The sequence below is a fragment of the Festucalex cinctus genome, chromosome 8 (assembly GCF_051991245.1).
Source record: "Festucalex cinctus isolate MCC-2025b chromosome 8, RoL_Fcin_1.0, whole genome shotgun sequence".
Taxonomy (NCBI): domain Eukaryota; kingdom Metazoa; phylum Chordata; class Actinopteri; order Syngnathiformes; family Syngnathidae; genus Festucalex; species Festucalex cinctus.
Window position 1 is genome coordinate 28,363,324 of NC_135418.1, and position 22,968 is coordinate 28,386,291.

The 22,968-nt window shown below is 37.7% G+C and overlaps 1 protein-coding gene across 2 annotated transcripts; it reads left to right on the forward strand.

Annotated features, from left to right (window-relative positions):
* Positions 1-159: 159 nt before the first annotated feature.
* Positions 160-21,475, forward strand: LOC144024421 (N-terminal EF-hand calcium-binding protein 1-like). Of its 2 annotated transcripts, XM_077530676.1 has the most exons (13): positions 160-373; positions 3,435-3,459; positions 9,547-9,655; positions 11,136-11,161; positions 11,927-12,024; positions 13,778-13,914; positions 14,608-14,696; positions 15,723-15,790; positions 16,123-16,170; positions 17,630-17,742; positions 18,307-18,384; positions 19,018-19,109; positions 19,383-21,475. In XM_077530676.1, exons 1-13 carry the CDS (start codon positions 260-262, stop codon positions 19,409-19,411), a joined length of 1,026 nt encoding a protein of 341 aa, XP_077386802.1. In that variant the 5' UTR covers positions 160-259; the 3' UTR covers positions 19,412-21,475. The 2 variants fall into 2 exon arrangements, with proteins under 2 accessions (XP_077386802.1, XP_077386803.1); XM_077530677.1 differs by lacking the exons at positions 160-373; positions 3,435-3,459 and adding an exon at positions 8,606-9,434.
* The last annotated feature ends 1,493 nt before the right edge of the window (positions 21,476-22,968 follow it).

Consider the following 22,968-nt stretch of genomic DNA (forward strand, 5'->3'; position numbering starts at 1 on the left):
TTTACCATATGTTATTACAATTATAGTCTCTACTACTAATTTTTATATAATATCAAGTACATGTATTTAAAATGCTAAACACAAATGAGCGTTTCCTCCCAACTCAAACCAGCCAATCGCAGCGCGTCCAGCAGGGGCCGCTTGCCTTTAAAAGTTGCATCTCGCCGGCGCACCTGCACACAAAACCGGCAGCCGGCTCGTCGCCCGCATCCGCAACCACCCGTGGAGATTCTTTCCTTTATAGAGAGAAAAAAACAACATGTTGGCCTGCACGGAGATGATCACCATGTGTCTGCAGTCGGCCAAGCGCAAACATGTTCGGGTTCTGGAACAGCAGCAGAATCAGCAGCAGCACAGCAGCATCCTTCATGATGTGAGTGCTGCATCCGTCACAAATTGTGACTTCTTTTTTTTTTTTTTTTTATGGTCGTTTGAAGACAAGATGATCGCTGATGTTTGTGTTTGCGTGTTGCTGTGGTAGATTTTGCTTTTGTGATGTGCAGGAAATGGTGGAGGGCAATTTGTGTTACGTGATGTGCGGTGAATTTGTGTTGTGAATTTGTGAGTGACTGACAGTCAAGAGTTATCGATCCGTTTTCGATCGTGTGCTCTTTCCGCTTGTATCTGTGTAGAAGAGAGCGGCATTGTTTGCATCAGATTTTGTCCCTCTCTTGTAGAAAATACGCCAACAAATAAAATTGTGTGAATGTAGCTGCTCATTATGTCCTATTCACAAATTCACTGAATGCAGTACTCGTATTTTCATGTTTGTTTGTTTTTTTAAAGTGTCGCTAACGCACTAAAATGCCACAAGATGGCGCTGAAGCACTTCTGAAATAGGAAAGTAGTACATTGCTGTCAAAAATATTTCAAAGTGATTCAGTTCAATTCAATTCATTTCACTCTTTAAAGAGATACTTGACTATTAAACATTTCTCAGCAGTGAAATGTTCATATTATTTTTCATGTATAATGAATACTTTTCAAATTTATTTTTTGCTACTTGCTGTCGACTGATGATGACATCACCTGTGCGGAAGAAGTAGGTCACGGCCAATCATGGCTCGCCTGTTTTCTGTCGGTTGGTCAGCAAACTGAGCCACGATTGGTCGTTACCTACTTCCTCGGCACAGGTGATGTCATCATCAGGCAAAAGAAGATGAAGCAATTGTCACGTATGATGAAAAATTCATCTCGACTGTATCTTTTGTCAGTCAAAATTGATCATTATTTATTGTTCAGTTTAATCTAAGGTATCCCAAACTGTAGCTGTTTTACACAAAGTTAACTCATTTACTGCCAGCCCAGTCCAAAGGAAATCTTTGACGTCTATACACGTCTATGGCACGCAATGTGTTAAAGAATTAATGAACGAGGATGCTTTGTTATTGTTATATAATTAAAGGGATACTTTACTTATTTAGCCATTTTTGGCAGTCAAACATGAATATTTTGCCTATAATAAATTTGATATATTCATTATTTTTCATACAATTCGTATTTTTAAAAACACCTTTTGCAACTTGCTGTCGACTGAAAATGACATCACAAGGTGCTCGGGTAACCAATCACAGCTCAGCTTGTGAATGTCACATGACCAAACCTCGAAAACAGGTGAGCTGTGATTGGTTACCTGAGCACCTTGTGATGTCATTTTCAGTCGACAGCAAGTTGCAAAATGTCTTTTTAAATTAAAAAAAAAAAAAAAAAAAAAAAAAAAATTTAAAGGTACTAATTGTACGTGCAAAATAATGAAAGTATCAAATTAATTATCAACAAAATATTAGCTTTTTATTGCTATAATGGGCTAAATAAGTGAAGTATTCCTTTAATTATATAACAATAACAAAACGTCCTTGTTCAATAATTCTTTCACACATTGCGTGCCATTGACGTATATAGACGTCAAAGATTTCCTTTGGACTGGGCTGGCAGTAAATGAGTTAACCTTGTGTGAAACAGCTACAGTTTGGGATACCTTAGGTCAAACTGAATAATAAATAATGATTAATTTTGACTGACAAACGATACAGTTGAAATGTATTTGTCATCATACATGACAATTGCTTCATCTTAGACAGTCTTTTGTTGCCATCTTGTTGCATCTCAAATGCTGTCGGTGAATTCATGAAGAGAGAAGCGAGGTTTTTTTGTTTGTTTTTTTTTAGTCAAGGCGTGTGGTGTCCATAGCAACTGAACGTACAAAAGCCGTTCCGTATAAATGTTTTTAAACGTGTCAGACACATCCATGCTATCAGGAACTGACAAAAAAAAAAAAAAAAAAAAAAAACCAAGAAGCCGACTTCCGCGCCCGCTGGCTTGACATCTGCCGCCGCGACGCGAGGGGGGCCACGCGGCAACTCTGGGATGCAGCGCTGACCTTTTCGCATCCCGCTGTAAAAAAAAGCTGCATTATAATCCTCCGACACGGGCGGCCATGAGCCCACACATCTGAATGTGCTTTCTCTTCTTCCTGCATCAGTTGAAAAGGAGAGAAAAAAAAGTGGATTATCAGTCGTAAAAAAAAAAAAAAAAAAAAAAAAAAAAAAAAAAAGAGAGTTTTCATTTGATGTCACCTGGCTTGTGAGCGAAACTGGTCGACAAAGACGACGACGATAAGCGGAAAAAATGTTCAACCTTGACATTGTTGGAACAGAAAACGAAAGCAACATCCTGCGGTTGTTAATTACCCGACGGCCCCGACATCTCCCAAAGAGGCGAAAACCGACAGTATCAGATAGTGTTGTTCCAATACCGTTTTTTTGGCCCCCGATACCGATTCCGATACCCAGCTTTGCAGTATCGGTTTGCAGTATCGGCCGATACCGATATCATACCGGTTTAAGGTTTAAAATGGTGGCAATTTTTTTTTTTTTTTTTCTGTGGTTGATTTTTTTTAAATTGAAGTAGAATCTAGCAACCTCCAAGTGGTTTTTTTTTTTTTTTCACATTTCCCAGCAGCCTCAAATGCAATGTTAGCAACCAATCAGATTATTCTGACGTCGTCTCACGCGGTATCATGTTGCTATGCCGTTCATTTTCAATACGTGCCGTGCGTGCGACTTCTAAAAGCATGCAAAATGTGATTTGGTGCAAGTACACGTCGGCGAGTCGGAGTCACTGAAAGCGACAATATTTCTTTTCATATGAGTCATTGCTGCACGGCGAGGTCAAAGATTGTTTTCCTTTCAAAAAAGGCCCGAAGCTGATCAGACCTTGCTCAGGAAGTTATTTTCTCTCTTTTTCTTGCCTTTCTCTGGAGAAAAGTAACCTTTCATCAACCGACACATGCATGCATTTGTCATTTATTAATCGTCATGCAGCCATAGTTCAGAATTTTTTTTTTTTTTTTTTTTTTTACAATAATATGCATCAATTGAATGGTTTGGTGATGTTAAGTTTTCGATGAATTCTGTCTTCTGTCTCGCTTTTAGATTTTCCGTCGGGCGGACAAAAACGGTGAGTGAACATTTGTTGAGTTTTGTCCTGTCCTTTCCACACATTTTTTTTTTTTTTTTTTGCTTTATTAATATGATTTCAAACTACTTAGGGTGAAGAATAAATTGAGCGTCTTTTGGTGCTCTGTCCTGTGAGTTTTAATACCCACTTTCACAGTTGCAGGTTGTAATTCACCTTTTAAAGTCCCTGTAAAGTGTCTTGGAAACGACGCTGCCAAATTTTAATGAGCTATATTTGTTTTAATTGGCATTTATGTGGTAAAAAACGAGGCTTCGAAAATTGTGGAAATATCAAACTATATTTGTCTTTCCATGTCGTGACCAGCGAGCAGACTTGGGTGTCGTAACAATCGGGATGGAACGATACCCAAACATCACCTTCATCTGGCAATTAGCATAGATTTGAAACAGAGAAGGCCAAAACATCCATAATGAAAATTAAATTGCACGAATGAACTTAGCCACTAGAGGGTGCTAGAACTGCACAAATGCAAATCAACCTGACTTTTTTTTTTTTTTTTTTTTTTTTACAGATGTGTTCCTTTTATATATCGGGAACATGATGACGATGATATTGTGGCAGTTTTAATATCACGATATAACGATATTGCCCTTATTGTTGTTACATCCCTAATATATATGTATGTATGTATGTATATATATATATATATATATATATATATACATGTATTAGGGCTGCACAATATACCGAAAAAATATCGATATCGCGATATTGGCCCTTGCAATATGCATATCGCAAATGCATGCAATAAGTTTTATATGCAATTTTATGCTTTTTATATGAATTTGACCAGTTGGATGTGAACTAAAATGTGCATCGCCATTCAATAGTTGAAAATTATCAAGGCATAATTACAATTAATTAACTCAGATTACATTAAGGTTGCTTATTTTGCCACGTGAAAAATGTTTTTCTTTCATTAGGTAATATAAATGAAATTTCTTTAGGTACATGTTAAATATCGCAATAATATCGATATCGCTATGTTCAGCAAGTGTATCGCATATCGCATGTTTTTCAAATATCGTGCAGCCCTCATATACATACATATATATATATATATATATATATATATATATATATATATATATATATATATATATATATATATTTTTTTTTTTTTTTTTTTTTACTGGAAAGAGAATTATTTATTTGAACAGCACTGCGAGGATTGTAATTTTTGCATTTGAGTTATTGCTCTGTTTTTTATATAAAATACAGTAGCGGACCAAAAAAAAAACAAAAAAAACCCCAAAAAACTGCTGCTGGATCCTAGAGAGTGAATAATTACATGAGATTGTGCATGCATATTTAAATGATATGAATAATATCCACAAGCTGCTAACAACCCAGTTTAGCGTCACCCTCATCCATAACGTCGTGTTGAAAATAATCCTCCTGCGTGGAATGTAATAACCGGAAACGAGCCGCTTTTCCTCTCGCGCCGGCTGCGCTCGCTCCCTCGCTCTATTTATTTTCTGTCTGGCTGAAATAAGGTGCCAAAACAAATCAAGACGCAGCGGGCGTCGACGGGGGACATTGTTACATTTTACAGGCCATGTCATCGCTATGCTTCCAAAAAACACACAAAAAAAACGCAATTACTGCCACGACTCAAATGGATCGTTGCTATCGGGAGAGTTTCTGGTCGATTGTGCATTTGTGAAGATGTTTTTATTATAATCAAGTCGGCTGGGTGGACTGTCACGACACCCCCTGATTGATTATGGTATATGGGGGGGGGGGGAGGCGTATCAGAACCATAACAGCAATTTTTATTCATGTACTGTATCTATGCCACTGACTGTCAAAAGCGCTTAGCAGATGTTATTCACCTGTCGTGGCCTCCTTAGCTATTTACTCATTCGCGCCCAAAAACGTATAAATACGTTCTATTTTAAATGTTTTAAGTGTCCCAAAGAAAAAAAAAAGAAAAAAAAAGAAGGTGTCCCAAAGACACAGTTATACGTTTTATTTATTTATTTTTTATGCTAGATCATACAGATGGCTTTGATGCAGCCTCTCAACTGCAGAGAATGGGGGTGATGCAATGGTACTAATTAGGGATGTTCGATACCACTTTTTTTCCAGACCGATACCGATACTCAGACCCTCAGTACTCACCGATACCGATACCAACTGCCGATACCAGTAGTACATTTTGACAAATAAAAAAAAAAATCACTAAAAGATATTTTTAAACAAATATATTTCCTTTAATTTTGACAACAACAAAAAACAGCACAGTCACTCTTCAATAGTCTTAACGCTCAAAAAATGCTCTTTTAGTTTAAGATTCACAATTTTTAAGTATTTCCAAACCGGTGAAGTTTTGGTGAAAAACTGCTGCAAGCTATAGCGCCACTTACAGGCAAGGAGGACTCACTTAACGTCTTCCCCCTCTGCCATCGCTCGCTTGTACTCGTCTGCGTCACGAGTACTCGAGTACTTGGAAAAAAGGCTGGTATCGGCCCGATACCGATACATGGTATCGGTACTCGCCCATCCCTAGTAGTAATTACAAAAACGGCCGAGAGATCCACCAGGGCCATGTTGCAACAAGCTGTTTTCACCAGGAATGTGAATAATGTTGAAACTTCGCTATAGTCTAATGCTAATTGCTGCAAAACTGAAACAGATAGAAAAATACTTTTTTTTTTTTTTTTTTTTCCCGATGAAAGAAGAGACTCTAATCTTTCTTTTGGTAGGTTCCATGTTTTTACAGCAAAAGAAAACAATATTTTGGGGGGCCTTGCAAAATCAGTCAAAATCCCGTAAAAAAAAAAAAGAAGCTGGGAGTGAACGAGGTTGCCTCAGTGAAAATGGCTGCGAGTGAATGAGTTAATTATCGGCATCGGCTCTGGGGGGTGGGGGATGGGACATGCCGGTCCGTCTTTCATAGATGTACAGACAGTTTTTGTGACACATTTGGCTCAATACGAATAAATATAATACTGAAAAAGTTGTGTTAAAAGACGGACACAAATGCAGGAAGAAAGCAGGCATGCTCTCAAATAATTTCCCAAAACAAGAAAAAGACAAACAAAGTGTCAAGAATTATTTAAATACTAAACTAACACCAAACAAAAAAAAAAAAAGCAAGGTTGAAACAAACGGAAGCACAACACAACACATGATGACAACAAACTGAAATTGACTGAGCGAAAGCAGGGACCTTTAAATACAAGAAAACTGATGAGATAACGAGGCACACCTGGATTGGACACGTGGCTCGAGGGAGCTAATTGGTTGACGAGAACAGGTGGAAACTAAAACGAGAAAGACAAGACATTAAAAAAAAAAGAAAAAAAAAACTGACACAGGACAACAAGACACATGAAATTAAACCAAATCTAATTGTTTTTTTATTTTTTATTTTTTTGTATTTTTGTATTTTTATTTTTTATTTTTTTAAACCAAATATAATCTAATCTAAACAACAAAAACACACATGGGAACAGAAAAAAAAAATTGCAATTCAATTCACACAATTTACAAAGTATGAGCCCCAAAATGGCGGTTTCAATCCAAAATGGCCGACTTCCTGTGAAGACTTTTTTTTTTTTTCACGTGTCTTGTCATAAAAGCTGTTTTGCTCACTTTCGTGTCCAAAACTGGTACATTCATTCCCCATCTTTTCAATTATTTTCTCGCCCGTCGGGTTTATCGGCTGCTGCGTATGAATTATAAAATAAAGAGGAAAATAATAAGGGGAAATTTACAAACCACTTTGATCAATCTGCAGTGGCAATAAGCTTTTAAAACAAAGCGTGGCCAACTTTGTATCCAATTTCAAAAGGTTCAATCACGGCTCTTGTTTGTATTGATCCCTCACAAATGATGTGAACTTTTTCCTTTTAGCGTAATGGAGAAGAAGAAGAAGAAGAAGAAGAGTTATGGCGCCGTTTTCATCCAGTCAGGCGCTTTTCTCATGCATGATTCATTTTCAGACTTGGAATAGATTGCGGCCAATAGCAAAGAGAAAGTTCCCCTTTTTTGGGTATTTGCTGTTGACGGTGTTTTTTTTTTCTTTTTTCTTTTTTGATTACCGCTGGGATGGTCGGCGCCAAATTCTCTCTCAGCCTTCTGAGTGAGCATCGGGCCATTTGTCTGGCCGAAATGAAAGCCGTAACGAGCTGTGAAATGAAATGGATAAACATGGCATCCGATTTAGCATCTCGCCGTCCCTCGAGCAAAGAAAAAGCCTCTGAAAATCCCGCAAACAAAATGCACGTGTTGACGAAGCGTCGACGTCGCGTTGCGTCAGCCGCCAGCTAGCTAGCTAGCTAGCGAACGAACGCGCTAATCCCGCCGCCTGGTGAATTCATCTGAATTTCGCCTCCGCTTGCTTTGCCGTCTTTTGATACCATCTGGCCGCGTCCGTCAGAAGATCCCGGTGGGATTAAGAGCGCCCTTTGCTGCACAAACACCTGCCATTAATTCCAATGTTGCATCGGCTGCAGTGGTTCTTTACCGACGCGCATTCACCGAAACCTTCCTTATTAAAAAAAAAAATCAAATGTCTTTTTTTTTTTATTTTTATTTTTTATTCAAGACATAGGTATAAATCAGGTAGTTAGGATGCAGACTTGACTATATATATACATATATATATATAATTTTTTAATATAATAAATTATATATATATATATATATATATATATATATATATATATATATATATAATTTTTTAATATAATAAATTATATATATATATATATATATATATATAATATAGATTAATATATAATAATAAAATAAAATAATATAAATGAATTATTAATGAATGTATACGTTTTTTTGTGTTGTGTGTTTTTTTTTTTTCATGCTAGAGCATACAGAAGGCTTTGATGCAGCCTCACAACGGACGAGAATGACTGAAGCGATGGTAGTTATTACAAAAACGGCCAGCAGGTGGCAGCAGAGTATAAGAGCTCAGCCAGGGCCATGTAGAAAAAGGCTCTTTTCCCCACAGTTTAAAAAAAAAAAAAAAGTGTGAATAATGATGAAACTTGGCTGTATTCTAATGCTAATTGCTGCAAAACAGAGACAGATAGAAATACATGTTTTTTCCTGATGAAAGAAGAGACGCTAATCTTTCTTTTGGTAGGTTCCATGTTTTTATAGCAATAGAACACAATCGTATGTGGGCCTTGCAAAATCAGTCCAAATCCAGTAAAACAGCCGAGAGTGAAGGGGATTCCTTCAGTGAAAGTTTTTTTGCGAGTGAATGTGTTAAGAAGGAGTTGGATGAGGCCGAGGAGGCACTAAAAGATACGTAACGACGGCCTGATTTAGAGGAACTAAAATGGCCAAAGCGGCACGCCGGGGCCATCGCCTGCGGGGGCCGAGGTAATTACAAGCGTTGTCAGTGCGTCTTGAGCCGAACAGATGGCGCCCTTGAGCCCTTCGCCGAATCAGCCGAGTGCAAATCCTTGACAGGATCGTTAGTGGGGCTGACGTCTCGTCGGGGTCGGGAAGGAGAAGTGCCGCCAAGCAAAATGAAAACAAGCAAAGATGCGCTCGCGCTCATTTCGTTCTGATCACATCACTTTATCAAAAGTAAACGACCAGCCAGCGCCCTCAATCTGCTTTTAAAAATGACAACTCGTCGCGTCTCATCCGTGACAGATTGTTGGTGGGCAAGGACGGCGTCTTTGCAGATGACAACCCGGCTATTTATCCGTTGACTGCTGCAGCATTTGGGCTCATTTTCTGTCGCAGCAAGCTGGATCCTTGCGAGCGGGTAATTGGGGGAGATTTCCGGTCCAGAATTTGCTAACAGCGGGCGAATCGACACCGGCCTGTCAATCAAATGGCCAAATTATCGGACTCACAGGGGCTGATGGTGGACAGGAAAAGCGACGATTCGGCGTTGTGTCATTGTCAAACGATAATGCAGGCTTCTTTACTGGTTTCCACGCGAGGATCAGCAATTCTTCAGCCGGCTGCAAGTGGGCATCGATTCAAAAAGTAGTGACTGCTGTGACGGCGATTTCTATAAATGTGACAGGAGCTGTCTTCCTGTGTTCTTTTTTTTTTTTTTTTTTCCCTTTGCCGGTCTAGACGACGGCAAGCTGTCGTTTGAAGAGTTCAACGCTTACTTTGCTGACGGCGTTCTGACAACGGAGCAGTTGCAGGAGCTTTTCTACTCCATCGACGGGCGGCAGAACAAGTGAGTTCAAATTTGACGCATGGTAACAAGTAGGGGTGTTAAAAAAAAAATCGATTCGGCGATATATCGCGATACTACATCGCGCGATTCTCGAATCGATTCAATAATAGGCAAAATCGATTTTTTTTTTTTTTTTTTTTTTTTTTTTTTTTTTTTTTTTTTTTTAGGATTCACACCTTAAGCATGGACGAATGTTATATGAACGGAACATTAAGCCTTAATATTTTATTTTAATGCTGTTTAAACATGAAACAGATTACAACCTCTATAAGACTGAAATTTCAGATAAATAAATAATACATTTTCATATAAATCTTACACTCTACAAGCTTACTGATTAGTATTTTCTAAATTTGAATGGAAAAAAATCTCAACAATCGACTTATAAATTCGTATCGGGATTAATCGGTATCGAATCGAATCGTGACCTGTGAATCGTGATACGAATCGAATCGTCAGGTGCGAGGCAATTCACACCCCTAGTAACAAGCGTTCAACCGAACAAAATGTTCAAAACCACGACGAGTACTTTTGACGCAAACCTCTCGAATCGCGCGATACGATTCAAGGACGGTACGCGTTCAAGTGGAAGGATGCGATTCGGTGGGATTTACGGTTTCATTCGGTTCGGTACGGTACGGTCGTAGATTTTGTCATGCTTTTATTATGATTTATTACGTAACGTATAAAAGCTCTCCAATATCCAAATTATTCGTGTTCATTTCATTCCAAGAAACAACAAATAAGTACCATTAAAATGATTTATAGCGTTTTATAGCTGGTGTGCATCTCGTATAAAAGACAATTTGATACGGAACTCTATACATAGGGTGTGATATGATTCAAAGGAGATATATATATATATATATATATATATATATATATATATATATATATATATATATATATATATATATATATATATATATATATATATATATATATTAGGGATGCAATGGTATACAAATATCACGATACGATAATATCACGATATTGTGGGGGGGTTGGCAATATTTAAAAAAATCACAATATAACAGCAACGCATAAAAACCACCTACAATCTCTCATATCAATATTGAGGCGCTCACTTGCCAATGCAAGCGCACATTGATCGCTTCACAAGCAAATTCGGTTCCCCTTCATCTGACAATTCGCATAGATTTTAAACATAGAAGGCCAAAACATCGCTTATGAAAATTAAATTGCACTAATAAAATAGCCACTAGAGGGTCCTCGAACTGCATAAATGGAAATCAACATGAACAAATGTGTTCCTTTTAAATATTGTGAACATGACAACGATGATATTGTGGCAGTTTTAATATCACGATATCACGATATTGCCCTTATTGTTACATCCCTAATTATTTATATATATATATATATATATATATATATATATATATATATATATACTGGAAAGCTTGATGCTTTTGATTTTGTTTGTAACTGATCTGCTTCCCTGCTCTGACCTGTGCAGCAATCTGGACACCGACAAGCTATCAGGTTGGTGCTGTTTTTTGTGACGCTCGTCCGTCTCGCTTCGTTTGCCGCCGCACATCTATTTGGCCTATTTGTTAGCAATATCCTGCGTGCGTGTGGGTCCGCGTGCGTGTATGTGGGTTGGCCTGGATAAAGCCTGATAAAGTAGGACGGAGGCTTGTAAAGTATTGGCTGCACCCAGAGTAAAACCACTGGAAGACGGCGATTCTGTTTTCCCGTCAACACAATTGTAATTTGTGTTCGAACTGGCAAGATGTTGATGTCATGACTGCATGAACTCAAACACTGCAGTTGTTATTGTTTTTTGTTTTTTTTTGGTTTGTTTTTTGTCAAACTGTAATACACGCGTTCATTGCCAAAGACGTACATATTCGTCAAGTATGTTTTTCAATGGTTAGACATGGAAGAGGTTCTTGCCCAAGCATGTCTGTGAATTTTGTAGTTTTTAAATTGCTGTAATGATACAAAGTGTCACAAAAGTAAAAATATGAGAGTCAAAGTCACTATCTGTTGTCACTGCTGTTTGGTCAGAAACCAAACTTTGGCATAACTGTTTTAAAGTAGTGATTCTACTCTTGTTTTGGTTGGTTTGCTGCTTAAATTGTCACAACACAATATTCTGTGGGTCTTGTCAATATGTTATAAATCAGATGGTATGAGGGACAGTTGAATGGATTAATACCCGACTCTCAGGCCACAACATTAGGCACACCTGCTGATGAGTCCCGATGCCAAGAACATGTTGTGACACTTGTTTCCTGTGCGTAGATTATTTTTCTCAGCACATCGGGGAGTACCTGAACGTCCTCTCAGCTCTGGAGAAGCTCAACGTGGCCATTTTAAAGGCCATGTATAAAACGAAAGAGGTAAGACTTCATTCAGAGTTGAGTTTAGCGGGATTTATTTGTATTGATTTGGTCACTGTACATGAATATTATCGAGCCGATTCCGCCCATTAGGCTGACTTATATGATTTCGTCCCGTCCGCAGGCTGACCTCAGGCTAGTTTGAGCCGTGAACCGCGAGTCAAGTCGTGCTCGTTAGGGGAGACGAGCGAGCGAGAACGCGCGCTGCGTTAATTGCGCGAGTCGCCTTAATGAGCTCACCTTCCTCCTTGTTTTGAAAAAGCCGGCGGTGAGAAAATCCTCCGAGGGTTCGTGTCGAGCGTTTGCCGTGACAAGGCGCCGCCGCGCTGCTGCACAAACGTGTCAGCGGGATTCTTTCAAGCGAGGGTGTAACGGTCGTTTGTGCTGAGGGACGGGAGCGCCAATTACCACCACTGTGAAAAGCCCGTCTGGATCCGATCACTTTATGAGTCATTTGTGCGCCAAGGCAATGATTTTTTTTAATTTTTATTTATTTATTTATTTTTTTACTGGTGGTAAAAGTACTCACACAAAAGTGTGACCTATGTAAAAAAAAAAAAAAGTAGTACAGACTGTTTGGTGTCGGGGTGGGAACCTCACGATACGATACGATATGCGATACAAGGCTCCCGATAACGATTATCTCACGATGTGACGATACAGCGATTATCGATATATTGCTCAGGTCTTAAATCCACGATAATCTACGATAAAACTAATCATAAAAAAAATAATAATAATAAGAATAAAAATAATAATAATGAATGAATAAATAAATAAAATAAAATAAAAAATAATAAAAAAAATAATAAAAATAAATAATTAATCAATAAATAATAAAAAGAAATAATAAATAGATAATGAAAAAAAATCATAGTATAATATAATAATAATAATAATAATAATAATAATAATAATAATAATAATAATAATAATTATGATAATAATAATAATAAATATAATATATAAAATATAAATATGAACATATATATGTATAAAAAAAAATAAAACTAAGCTCGAGTCTTCTTTGCCTGAAGACTTCCGTCCATTTCCCCGCCACTCTTGCGAGGTTCTCCCCTTAGTGGCCCGCCAAGTAATTGCTCGATAAGTCATGAACAATGGAGCCGTTATAGTGGCTGAATATTAACTGCAAATATCGCGATACTTGCGCAGGCGTATCGATAATCCATCGGCAGACAGAGTATCACGATTTATCACGATATCGATATATCGCCACACTCCTAGTTTGGTGACAGAAAGCAGTCTAGATTTCAGACCCAGTGAAACCAGGTCTAAATGGCGGCGCAGGTGCTGCAATGCGATTTTGGTGGGTTTGATCAAGGCGCAGGCAGGACAGATTTTTTGCGCTTCGCTAATATGCGTGGCGGATATCATCGTATTTCATTCGACATGCATCGAACCCTCTGAATGGTAGAAATCAATTCAATGAGGATATTGTTGTTATTGTTATCATTATCTTTTGACATATTTTCAAAATGGCATTGTCGCACAATACGGAAGCGTGGAACTGACAATGAGGAGTAAATATTTTTGACTGGCTAACTCTCGTATGAACGTATTTGTCGGTCCAAAAATATTTGCAAATAACGTATAGTTACGGTGCAGAGAGTCCATTTTCAAAATATAGGCAGTAAAACTAAAAAGTTGTCGTCAAAACATCTACGAAATAAGTTGCGACAAAGTACTTCTATTCTGATTTGAGCGGCTGACGTGTGTGTCCGAATATTTTCAGGAGTACCAGGACTCAAGCGTCCTGGGTCAGTTCGTGACCCGCTTCCTGCTGCGAGAGACGTCCGCTCAGCTGCTGTCCCTGCAGAGGTCGTTGCAATGCGCCATGGAGGCCGTGGATGAGGAGAGCGCCCCCACTCTGTCAGTACCAGCACTCGCACTTTCAACCATTATTATTATCCATCCATCCATCCATCCATCCATCCATTTTCTTGACCGCTTATTCCTCACAAGGGTCGCGGGGGCTGCTGGCGCCTATCTCAGCTGGCTCTGGGCAGTAGGCGGGGGACACCCTGGACTGGTTGCCAACCAATCGCAGGGCACACAGAGACGAACAACCATCCACACTCACACGCACACCTAGGGACAATTCGGAGCGCCCAATTAACCTGCCATGCATGTCTTTGGAATGTGGGAGGAGACCGGAGTACCCGGAGAAGACCCACGCGGGCACGGGGAGAACATGCAAACTCCACCCAGGAAGGTCCGAGCCTGGACTCGAACCGGAGACCTCAGAACTGGGAAGCGGACGTGCTAACCACTCGACTACCGTGCCGCCCCATTATTATTATTATTATTATTATTATTATTATTATTATTATTATTATTTGGGCCCGAGCAGCGGCCACTTCTTCTTCTCTGCAAACAAGCGCAAATATGAACGGAAATTCACCAACAGAAACAGGACGTCCTCCATTTTGACTTACTTGGGAATTTCTCGCCATTTTGTTGGGGCCTTTTATAGACGTCATATTTTAACTAAGTCCTCCTACAGAATTTATGTGATCGTATTCAAAGCATTTATTTATTTATTTTTTTTCCTTTTCGTGACAGAGGCAAGGTGGAGACGAGCGGCCGAAGTTGTGGTCACACGGTCCCGAACGCACTCCCGGAAAACATCCCGGCGAGCTCCCAAAATACGGGTAAGCGCGACATGAAACTCATCCTTCAAATAGCAAAAGATTCCAAAACAGGTCATGCACATTTATCGTGATTAATAACAAACTTGGAAATAAACAACAACAATGTAAAAAAAACAACAACAACACAATTTGTATTTTTTGGCTTAAGCACAAGACAATAAGTTTGCTCAAAATATTTTGTTGAGTCTGTTTTACTTATTATTAGTCCTGTAAACTCTTATTCAGCCAATTTTCACAACAGCAAAACTTAGAATATTTTGTCGAATTGCACAAGTGAAAATTTTGTTGCATTGAAATTTCAAGTTCATACAACTTTTTTTTTTTTTTTTTAAACAAATACACAAATAATCCACTCAATCAAAAAAAAAAAAAAAAAAAATCACATCATTCCTGGTCACGAATGTCTAATGATTTGTATTAGGGATGTAACGATATCCAAACATCACGATACGATATTATCACGATATGAAGGTCACGAAACGATAATTATCATGATATTATGCAGACGTTGGTGATACAAAAAAAGTCACCGGATTGTGGAAAAAATGAGCTCATACTAAAAACAAAAAAAACCCCGCAATATTGTGATTTTTTTCATGAAAAAAAAAGATATATGTAAAAAAATATAGAAATATAATATATATATATATATATATATATATATATATTGAGGCACTTACTAACATATTGAGTTCTTCCACATATTGACTCGTTTCAAAAGCCATATTACGTTCCCCTTCATCTGACTATTAACGTGTATTTTAAACATAGAAGGGCCAGAACATGCATTGTGAAAATTAAATGGCACGAAAAAAAATAGCCACTAGGGGGTGCTAGAACAGCACAAATTGAAATCAACCTGACTTTTTTTTTTTTTTTAAACAGATGTGCTTCTTTGAACATCGTGACCTAACGCCGACGATGCATCGCGGCAGTTTTAATATCTCGATCTTTCACATGATTGTCACATCCCTAATTTGCAGCCGCTGCGATCAGATTTGTTGACGTTGTTTTGCGTGTGTGCAGATGAGGATGCCGAGTGGAACTCTCAGGTGGCCAGACTCCAGCAGCTGCTCGATAAACTGGAGCGTCAGGTACGAACGCTTCATTTTGCGCCCTCGCTTGCGTCCGACAATCTTCTTGTGCTCGCCTCACTTGCCAATGCGACTCCGTCCATGCCACCATTTCACGCCCGTTTCATTCCCTCAGCGGGGGATCCAGAATGCAATATCGCGATTCATAAGATGTGCGCACACACTTCAAAACACACTCGCGCTCGCACACACACTTGCCTTGTTGAATCTGATGTTGCAGCTGATAAGAATCTGCTTCTTTTTTTTTTTTTTTTTAATCGCTGTCACTCATTTACTGGAACGACTAAATGTTTTCTTGTATTTTATTATTTATGGTTATTCTCTGTTGTCAGAGTCCAAAGTTGGAGCCTCTGAAGGGGGTCGCAACCGCATCCACAGCCGTAAGTCGACAGTTAACGTAGGAAGTCATCGATGCGGCAATAAGATGGATCGATTGATTGGTTTGAGGGCTGTCTCACACAGACGAGAAAGTTGTTGTGTGCTGAAGGGTTGGATCCCAAATAAGTCCCAAATTGGATCACAAATAACTATTCACATAACTTGATTAAACGAAAAACAACGAGAATGCATCGAGAGTCACGAGACGCCAAGCCCCGCTTGGGCTGTGGAGAAGCACAGAGGAACAGTGGGTAATAATCCGGCAACACACACATTTCTCAGACAGCTTATATAGACGGTGAATTGAGTTTTTTTTTTTTTTTTTTTTTTTTTTTTTAAATGTGCATGTGTGCGTGCGTGTGTTTGCGGGGGTGGGGGTGTGTGAGCGTATGTGCGTGCATGCAACATCCCAATAAAAATCCCATTACCCTTCACCTTAACCGGGTACTTCAGAGTCGCGCCACAATGGAAAAGATGGGTTCATTTTTTTTACATTTTTTTTTTTTTTTTAACGGATCGGCCGAACACCAATCTCCCAAAATTAAGGAAATCGGGACCGATAAATCAGCCGGCCGATCGATCGGTGCACCCCTAACTTATAATTGTGACAACATTTAACTGTGTAATTGAATTCATTTGCAAATTAAATTGTAATGTCATGAATTCATTAAATTATTCAAATTAAATTAAATTGTTACAATAATAAGTAATAATGGTTAATAAATATTTATAAAATTACAATGAATAATTAGTTAATTCGTAATTAAAAGGTGAATTGTGACAAATTCTGAAAGTGATTATTTTATTTATTTATTTATTTATTTATTCCTTTATTTATTTATTCATTCATTATTTAATTTCTTTATTTCAGAGTTGTGCTGCCATATGCCCTATGTTCTTAAATTCATTTTTTTTTAATTCATTTAATCATCCTCTATCATGGTGACATCTGGTGGGAGAATTAAATTGTGATTATTGACAAAGCTCCTTCTTTTTGTTGGTTTAATTTGCTCAGCACAGAGAACTTTACAAAACAAGCAATTAATAAAATGAATGTAGTGCAGGTAGTATAGCGACACTGCACAGAGATATTGGCTGCTGGGATTCCTTCCTTCCTTTCTAAAATGTTGACATTCATAAAAGATAACTTGACTTTCTTCTTTGTGTGAGTAAGCCCGACAAGCTGACTTGTCATCAGCTGCAAGAGAAGTCACGCCGATATGTGAATTAATTGTCAGCGGTAACCATGGCGACGGCTATATTCAACTAATTGCAACAGGAATGCGCAAGTGGATGTTTTCACATGTTTCTGTGCCGACTGCAATTGAAAAAAAAAAAAAAAGGTTCCGAACGCAAAAGCGTCAGTCTGACTCACCAGTGCACGACAAAAAGAAGGATGACGTTGAAGGCCGCAAGAGCCGTGAAATGTTTTGGTGTGTGGCCTCGTTCTAACCGCAACAGAACATTCTGCTGGTCCAGAGGAAAATGACTGTGAACGACAAGGATGTGGACGACTTCCGCAAAGTTCTCAAGAGCTACGTCGACGCCACGTCGGCGCACTCGGACAACCTGCAGTCAGTATCTTTTATTATCATTTTGGGAATGCTGAAACATTCCCAAATATGTTATTGTGATTTTTATTCTCCACAATTTCAACTAGCTTCAAAAATTCACACCTCCCGGGGAATATATCTTCTGATTCCACACATACTTACAGTATTTGCACAAACATTTAATATGAACTTTTCCCCATTCATTTTCAATGGGACAGACATTGAACGTTTTCTAAGTACACTTTACACGCCCACTTCCATACATATATCTTATCATCATTACCAGGTGTCTGGTAGCAGGAGGTTTTAATTTCATAATTTATCTCTCAATTGGCTTCATAAGCATTCCACATGCATTCAAATTTTAGCATTCAGCTTTCAGCATTCCCACGCAATTTCTCCAGAAATTGCACTTAGTCTAGTTATTATTATTTTTAATCCTGGCTTCAACATATTCTCAAATATATGATGCAGGAAAGATAATGACTTGTGTGTGTGTACATGTGTGTCACTCAAATGACCAACTTAATAATTCGCAAACATTTGATGTTGGGTAACTGTTGATGTTCTCTCTTTTGACTTCAGCGTGTCCGTTCCAAAGGTTCCGGAAAAGTCCTCTTTTGTGATTTATGAGTTCTGGCGAGACCACCTCTCCTGGATGAGGTCAGTTTTTGGCACTCGATGTGTTTGTGGACGAGTAATTCTCGAGGATGTTATGTATAAATATACATTTCATTTAATTTTCAGTCGCAACACAAATTCACGTAAAAATTTAGCAGTAATAAATGTAATAATGCATATATTTGTGATAAATGGAGTCAAGTTGCATTTTACAGTTTTAAAAAATATGCAGAATTTCACAACTTTACTTCATGTTAAAGATCAGATAGCTCTTAATAAAAGAAAAATTGCACTGAGCTGTCACCAATGTCTTACAAATGCACTTATGCCATCTAGTGGCAGAAAAATGAACACAAATCAATATCACGCTCGCTTTTTTTCTTTTTAATTTTAACTCAGTTTTATGAATTATTATGAAATTACTGTATCAGTGACTAAAAGATGCAGCCATATTTCTATTAGGTTAACATTTTTTCCACTTTAATGTTAACACGAGTATGAAAACTTAAGAGAAATATTTCATTGTACATTTAGAACAGATGTAAAATTTGCGATTAATCGTGAGTTAACTATTGAAGTAATGCGATTAATTATGATTACAAATTTTAATCGCATGACACACCTAACTCAATGCATCATTATTATTATTATTATTTTTTTTTTTTACTTTTTTAGTTACTTGCAGTCCAACAGCTGCAAAGACTTCCAGCGTTGCATCATCAACATGCTGGAGGACACTGAGATGGTATCCACCATGTTGCTCCCAGGTGTGTCGATCTATGGGCGTGGCTATGTCAATATCCGCCATTATTCAAATTTGGTAACAAACAATCAGAGAAAATCTATAAGATGTACAATTGGAAATAGCAAAAATGACCTTTAAAACAGCCGCTTCAAAACAAAATGGCAGACTTCTTGTGCCTTTTCTGGCATCAAATCTACAAAGTCTGAATTTTCTAGTAATAGCAACAATAAAGAAATGACGCAATTTATTATGAGAGTGATTTTTTTTCTTTTTTTTTTTTTTTTTGTCGGTGCAGCTTCCTGGTGGATTATGACTAACAACTGATTGTCACATCCACTGCCTACAACGCTGTCATAAGGACGCCGGCGCATCAAAACCCACTCAGCCGCATGAACACGCACACGCACGCAGACAGAGAATTCCAAATGCATCCGTGTGTTTGAAGGCCGTGTCGCCATCCTGCCTGCTCGGCGAGCTTGTTGTCATCTCACCGTGCTCATTATTTCGCTATGAGATGCTGCACAATGCACTGTAAATACTGTATACTTTTGTTTAGCCTCCAAACATGCATGACAATACTATTAATAACTAGACTAAGTGCAATTTCAGGAGAAATTGCGTGGGAATGCTGAAAGCACATTGGGAGATAAATTATGAAATTATAACGTGGACAATGCACTTTACCAACTGTGCCACCGAGCAGTATCAGACACCTGGTAATGATGATAAGTTATATGTATGGAAGTGGGCATGGAAAGCGCTACTTCGAAAAAGTTCAATCTCTGTCCCATTGAAAATTAAAGGAGAAAAGTTGATATTAAATGTTAAATTGTGCAAATACTGTAAGTAATGTGGAATCAGACGATATACACCCCGGGAGGCGTGAATTTTTGAAGCTAGTTGAAATTTGAACAGTGTAAATTGGAAGTATTATGTGGGAGTTGTTAGGCGGCAAAAAGGTGTGGAGAATAAAATCACAATAACATATGATGAAAGCATTCCCACAACTGGACTAAGTGCAATTTCTGGAGAAATTGCGTGGGAATGCTGAAAGCTGAATGCTTCTGAAGTAATCGTAGAAGTTGTTTTTCGGCAAAAAAAAGTGAGGAGAATAAAAATCTGAATAACATGTGGGCTGCTTTCAGCATTCCCACAACTAGACTAAGTGCAATTTCTGGAGAAATTGCGTGGGAATGCTGAAAGCTGAATGCCAATAGTTGAATGCTTATGAAGTAAATTTAAAGATCAATTATATAAAACTTAGAGAGTTTTAATTGAAGTTGAAAGACACATGAATAAAAAGAACTGAGCAGTATCACAGAGCTGGTAATGATGATCATTTGGATATATGGAAGTGGGCGTGGAAAGTGGGACATAGAAAAAGTTCACTGTCAGTCCCATTGAAAATGAATGGGGAAAATTTGATATTTGACGTCAAATTTTGCGAGTACTGTAAGTAACTTGGAGTCAGACGATATATACCCCGGAATGCATGATTTTTTTTTAACCAAGTTGAAATATAAACGGTGTAAATTATATGGGTGTATTATTATATGGGGTGTATTATATGGGAGTTGTTTTTCGGCAACAAAAAAAAAAATGAGGAGAATAAAAATCTGAATAACATATGTGGGATGCTTTCAGCATTCCCACAATGATTGTGTTTTCATAGAAGATGCTGTACTGTGTGCGCAATATATTGGAAATAACAGGGGGTCAGATTGAGGTCACCCATTTTCAGACTCGCTTGACTTCACTTACAGGACTGTAGACTTCAACACTACACGCCTGGACAAGTCTTTTTTTTTTTTTTTTTTTTTTTTTTTTTAAAGGGAGACAAGTCTTGACAAGTCTTAACGCTAACTTCACAGCTAAGCTAACTGGTAGCTGGTCAAACAGTAGCTAACTGCTTCATGTCAATTATGTTTGTCGATTCATTGATGATTCAATAAAAGTACAAGTAATGTAATAAACAAACGAAGAGGCTGGTTTTGTGACAATTAACTCTTTGACTGCCAAAGACGTTTCATGATGATTAGTAAAATTCCAATGAATGGAATGCGATCTTTCATTTCGTAGCCACATTGTATATGTAGTAAAGGCAAACAATATTCTTTTTGCCTTGAAAGATGAGTTAAAATGCTCAAAAGCGGCTGGCACTGTGGATTTTTTTGTTTTGTTTTTATAACGCCTGGCAGTCAAAGAGCTAAGAAAAAATAAATAAAAAAAATTAAGAAAAAACGTGATTGTGAAATTGTTAGTGCAACCCATTGTGTAAGTTGGCTAATGTGTTGACTTGACCGACAATTTGCTCATCCCAAATAATGACTTTGAGATTTGCTTGAAACTTGAATGTTAAGTAAAAGTAACGTCACCATTTCCACTCCATATTTTTGTACAGTATTTGTATGTACAAAACACCGACATTGGTGATGGTTGCTCTAAAATAACATCTGTGTTCTTCATGTAAAAATTGTTTCATAGTCATAGTAGCCACTGTATGGGTAGAAAAGCATAGATAATTTATGTACAGTATGTACTCATTTTTAGCACTTATTAAAAATAAGTTACATGTGAATAGTACTTTTGTGTTGCAGTTCCATAAATGGACCAAGGTTTATGCAAGTTAATGAGTCTGGTATGGATGTGCATCTGCTCTGGTAGGAGTATCATAGCCTACAGAAATCTCCAGTAAGACTTTATTGATTCTTTTTGTGTGTGTGGTGGTGGAGGGTTGTGTTAAAAGGGTCACAAAAAAAAGTTACAAGTGAAGTCGCAAAAGTTGACAAAACTGAGTTAACTCCCTCTGCACTGGTCGTCATGGAAACGAAATCTATATTAGGCTTTTGCATGAGACAGATTGTTCTATCATTTATTAAGTAAATGGTAAATGGAGGGACACTCCAAAAAAAAAATGGTGCTTCTTTTGATACAATATTGTTTTTTTCTGTTAATATCCGTCATATAAAATTATAATTAAATGTTTTATGAAATTAGAATTGTGTAACAATGACATCTTTCTGTTTTCTCAAAGAGGCTTTTAAGCAAACATTTTTTTTTTATTTGCTCTAATAAAAGATACAAAAATATGGATACAGATAAACATACACAGTAAACTTTACATTTTTTGCCCTTAAATGTCCGTTTAAAAAAACAAATAAATAAAAAAAATCGCTTGTGTTCCTGTGTCAAGCGATGCAAAGTAGCAGTGTTCCGAGGTGCGACAGCGCCACCTGGAGGACGGGTTGTGGTCATGCACGGTCACGATTATGACGTAAAACCAAAATAAATAATATATATATATATATATATATATATATATATATATATATATATATATATATATATATATATATATATATACATATATATATTAATAATACATCTATCTTAGTAAACGTACTGTATATTATGCTAATGGAGATTTTGGATGATAGATAGATAGATACGCAGTGCAGTACTTAAATCGGCTCATTGTTGCGGTTTAAATGTGTTTGCCTGCTCTGCCGGTAGATGTCACTGTTTACCACATAAGTAGTTGCAAGAGTTCAGATTTCTTCTCCGCACTGTTCTCTGCTCTAATCAGATCCGACTCACTTGTCTCACCAGTGGCGTCCATAACATAGTTTGATTGCTTTTTTAGTTGAAAGATGACTTTTTTATTATTATTATTTTTTTTTTACCCACAAGCATGAGAAGTAATTGGGAATTAATTGCAGTGAATTTACATTAGCTAGCAGGTGAGCAGTTCTCCCACAGTCTGCTAATATGAACCAAGCTTGAATCAAATTGAGCATATTTGGGTGATTAAGAGTTTTCTCCTAATTGAAATTTTTTTTTAATTGTGTTGTTTATTGTGAAATGGAATTCAACCATTTCAA

What these genes read in the sequence shown, in the direction of transcription:
- LOC144024421 (XM_077530676.1), top strand. Translation starts at nt 260, where the DNA reads ATGTTGGCCTGCACGGAGATGATCACCATGTGTCTGCAGTCGGCCAAG. An exon ending in TCGATAAACTGGAGCGTCAG is followed by an intron (nt 15,791 to 16,122) that starts GTACGAACGCTT and finishes CTCTGTTGTCAG; the next exon opens with AGTCCAAAGTTGGAGCCTCT. An exon ending in TCGCAACCGCATCCACAGCC is followed by an intron (nt 16,171 to 17,629) that starts GTAAGTCGACAG and finishes TAACCGCAACAG; the next exon opens with AACATTCTGCTGGTCCAGAG.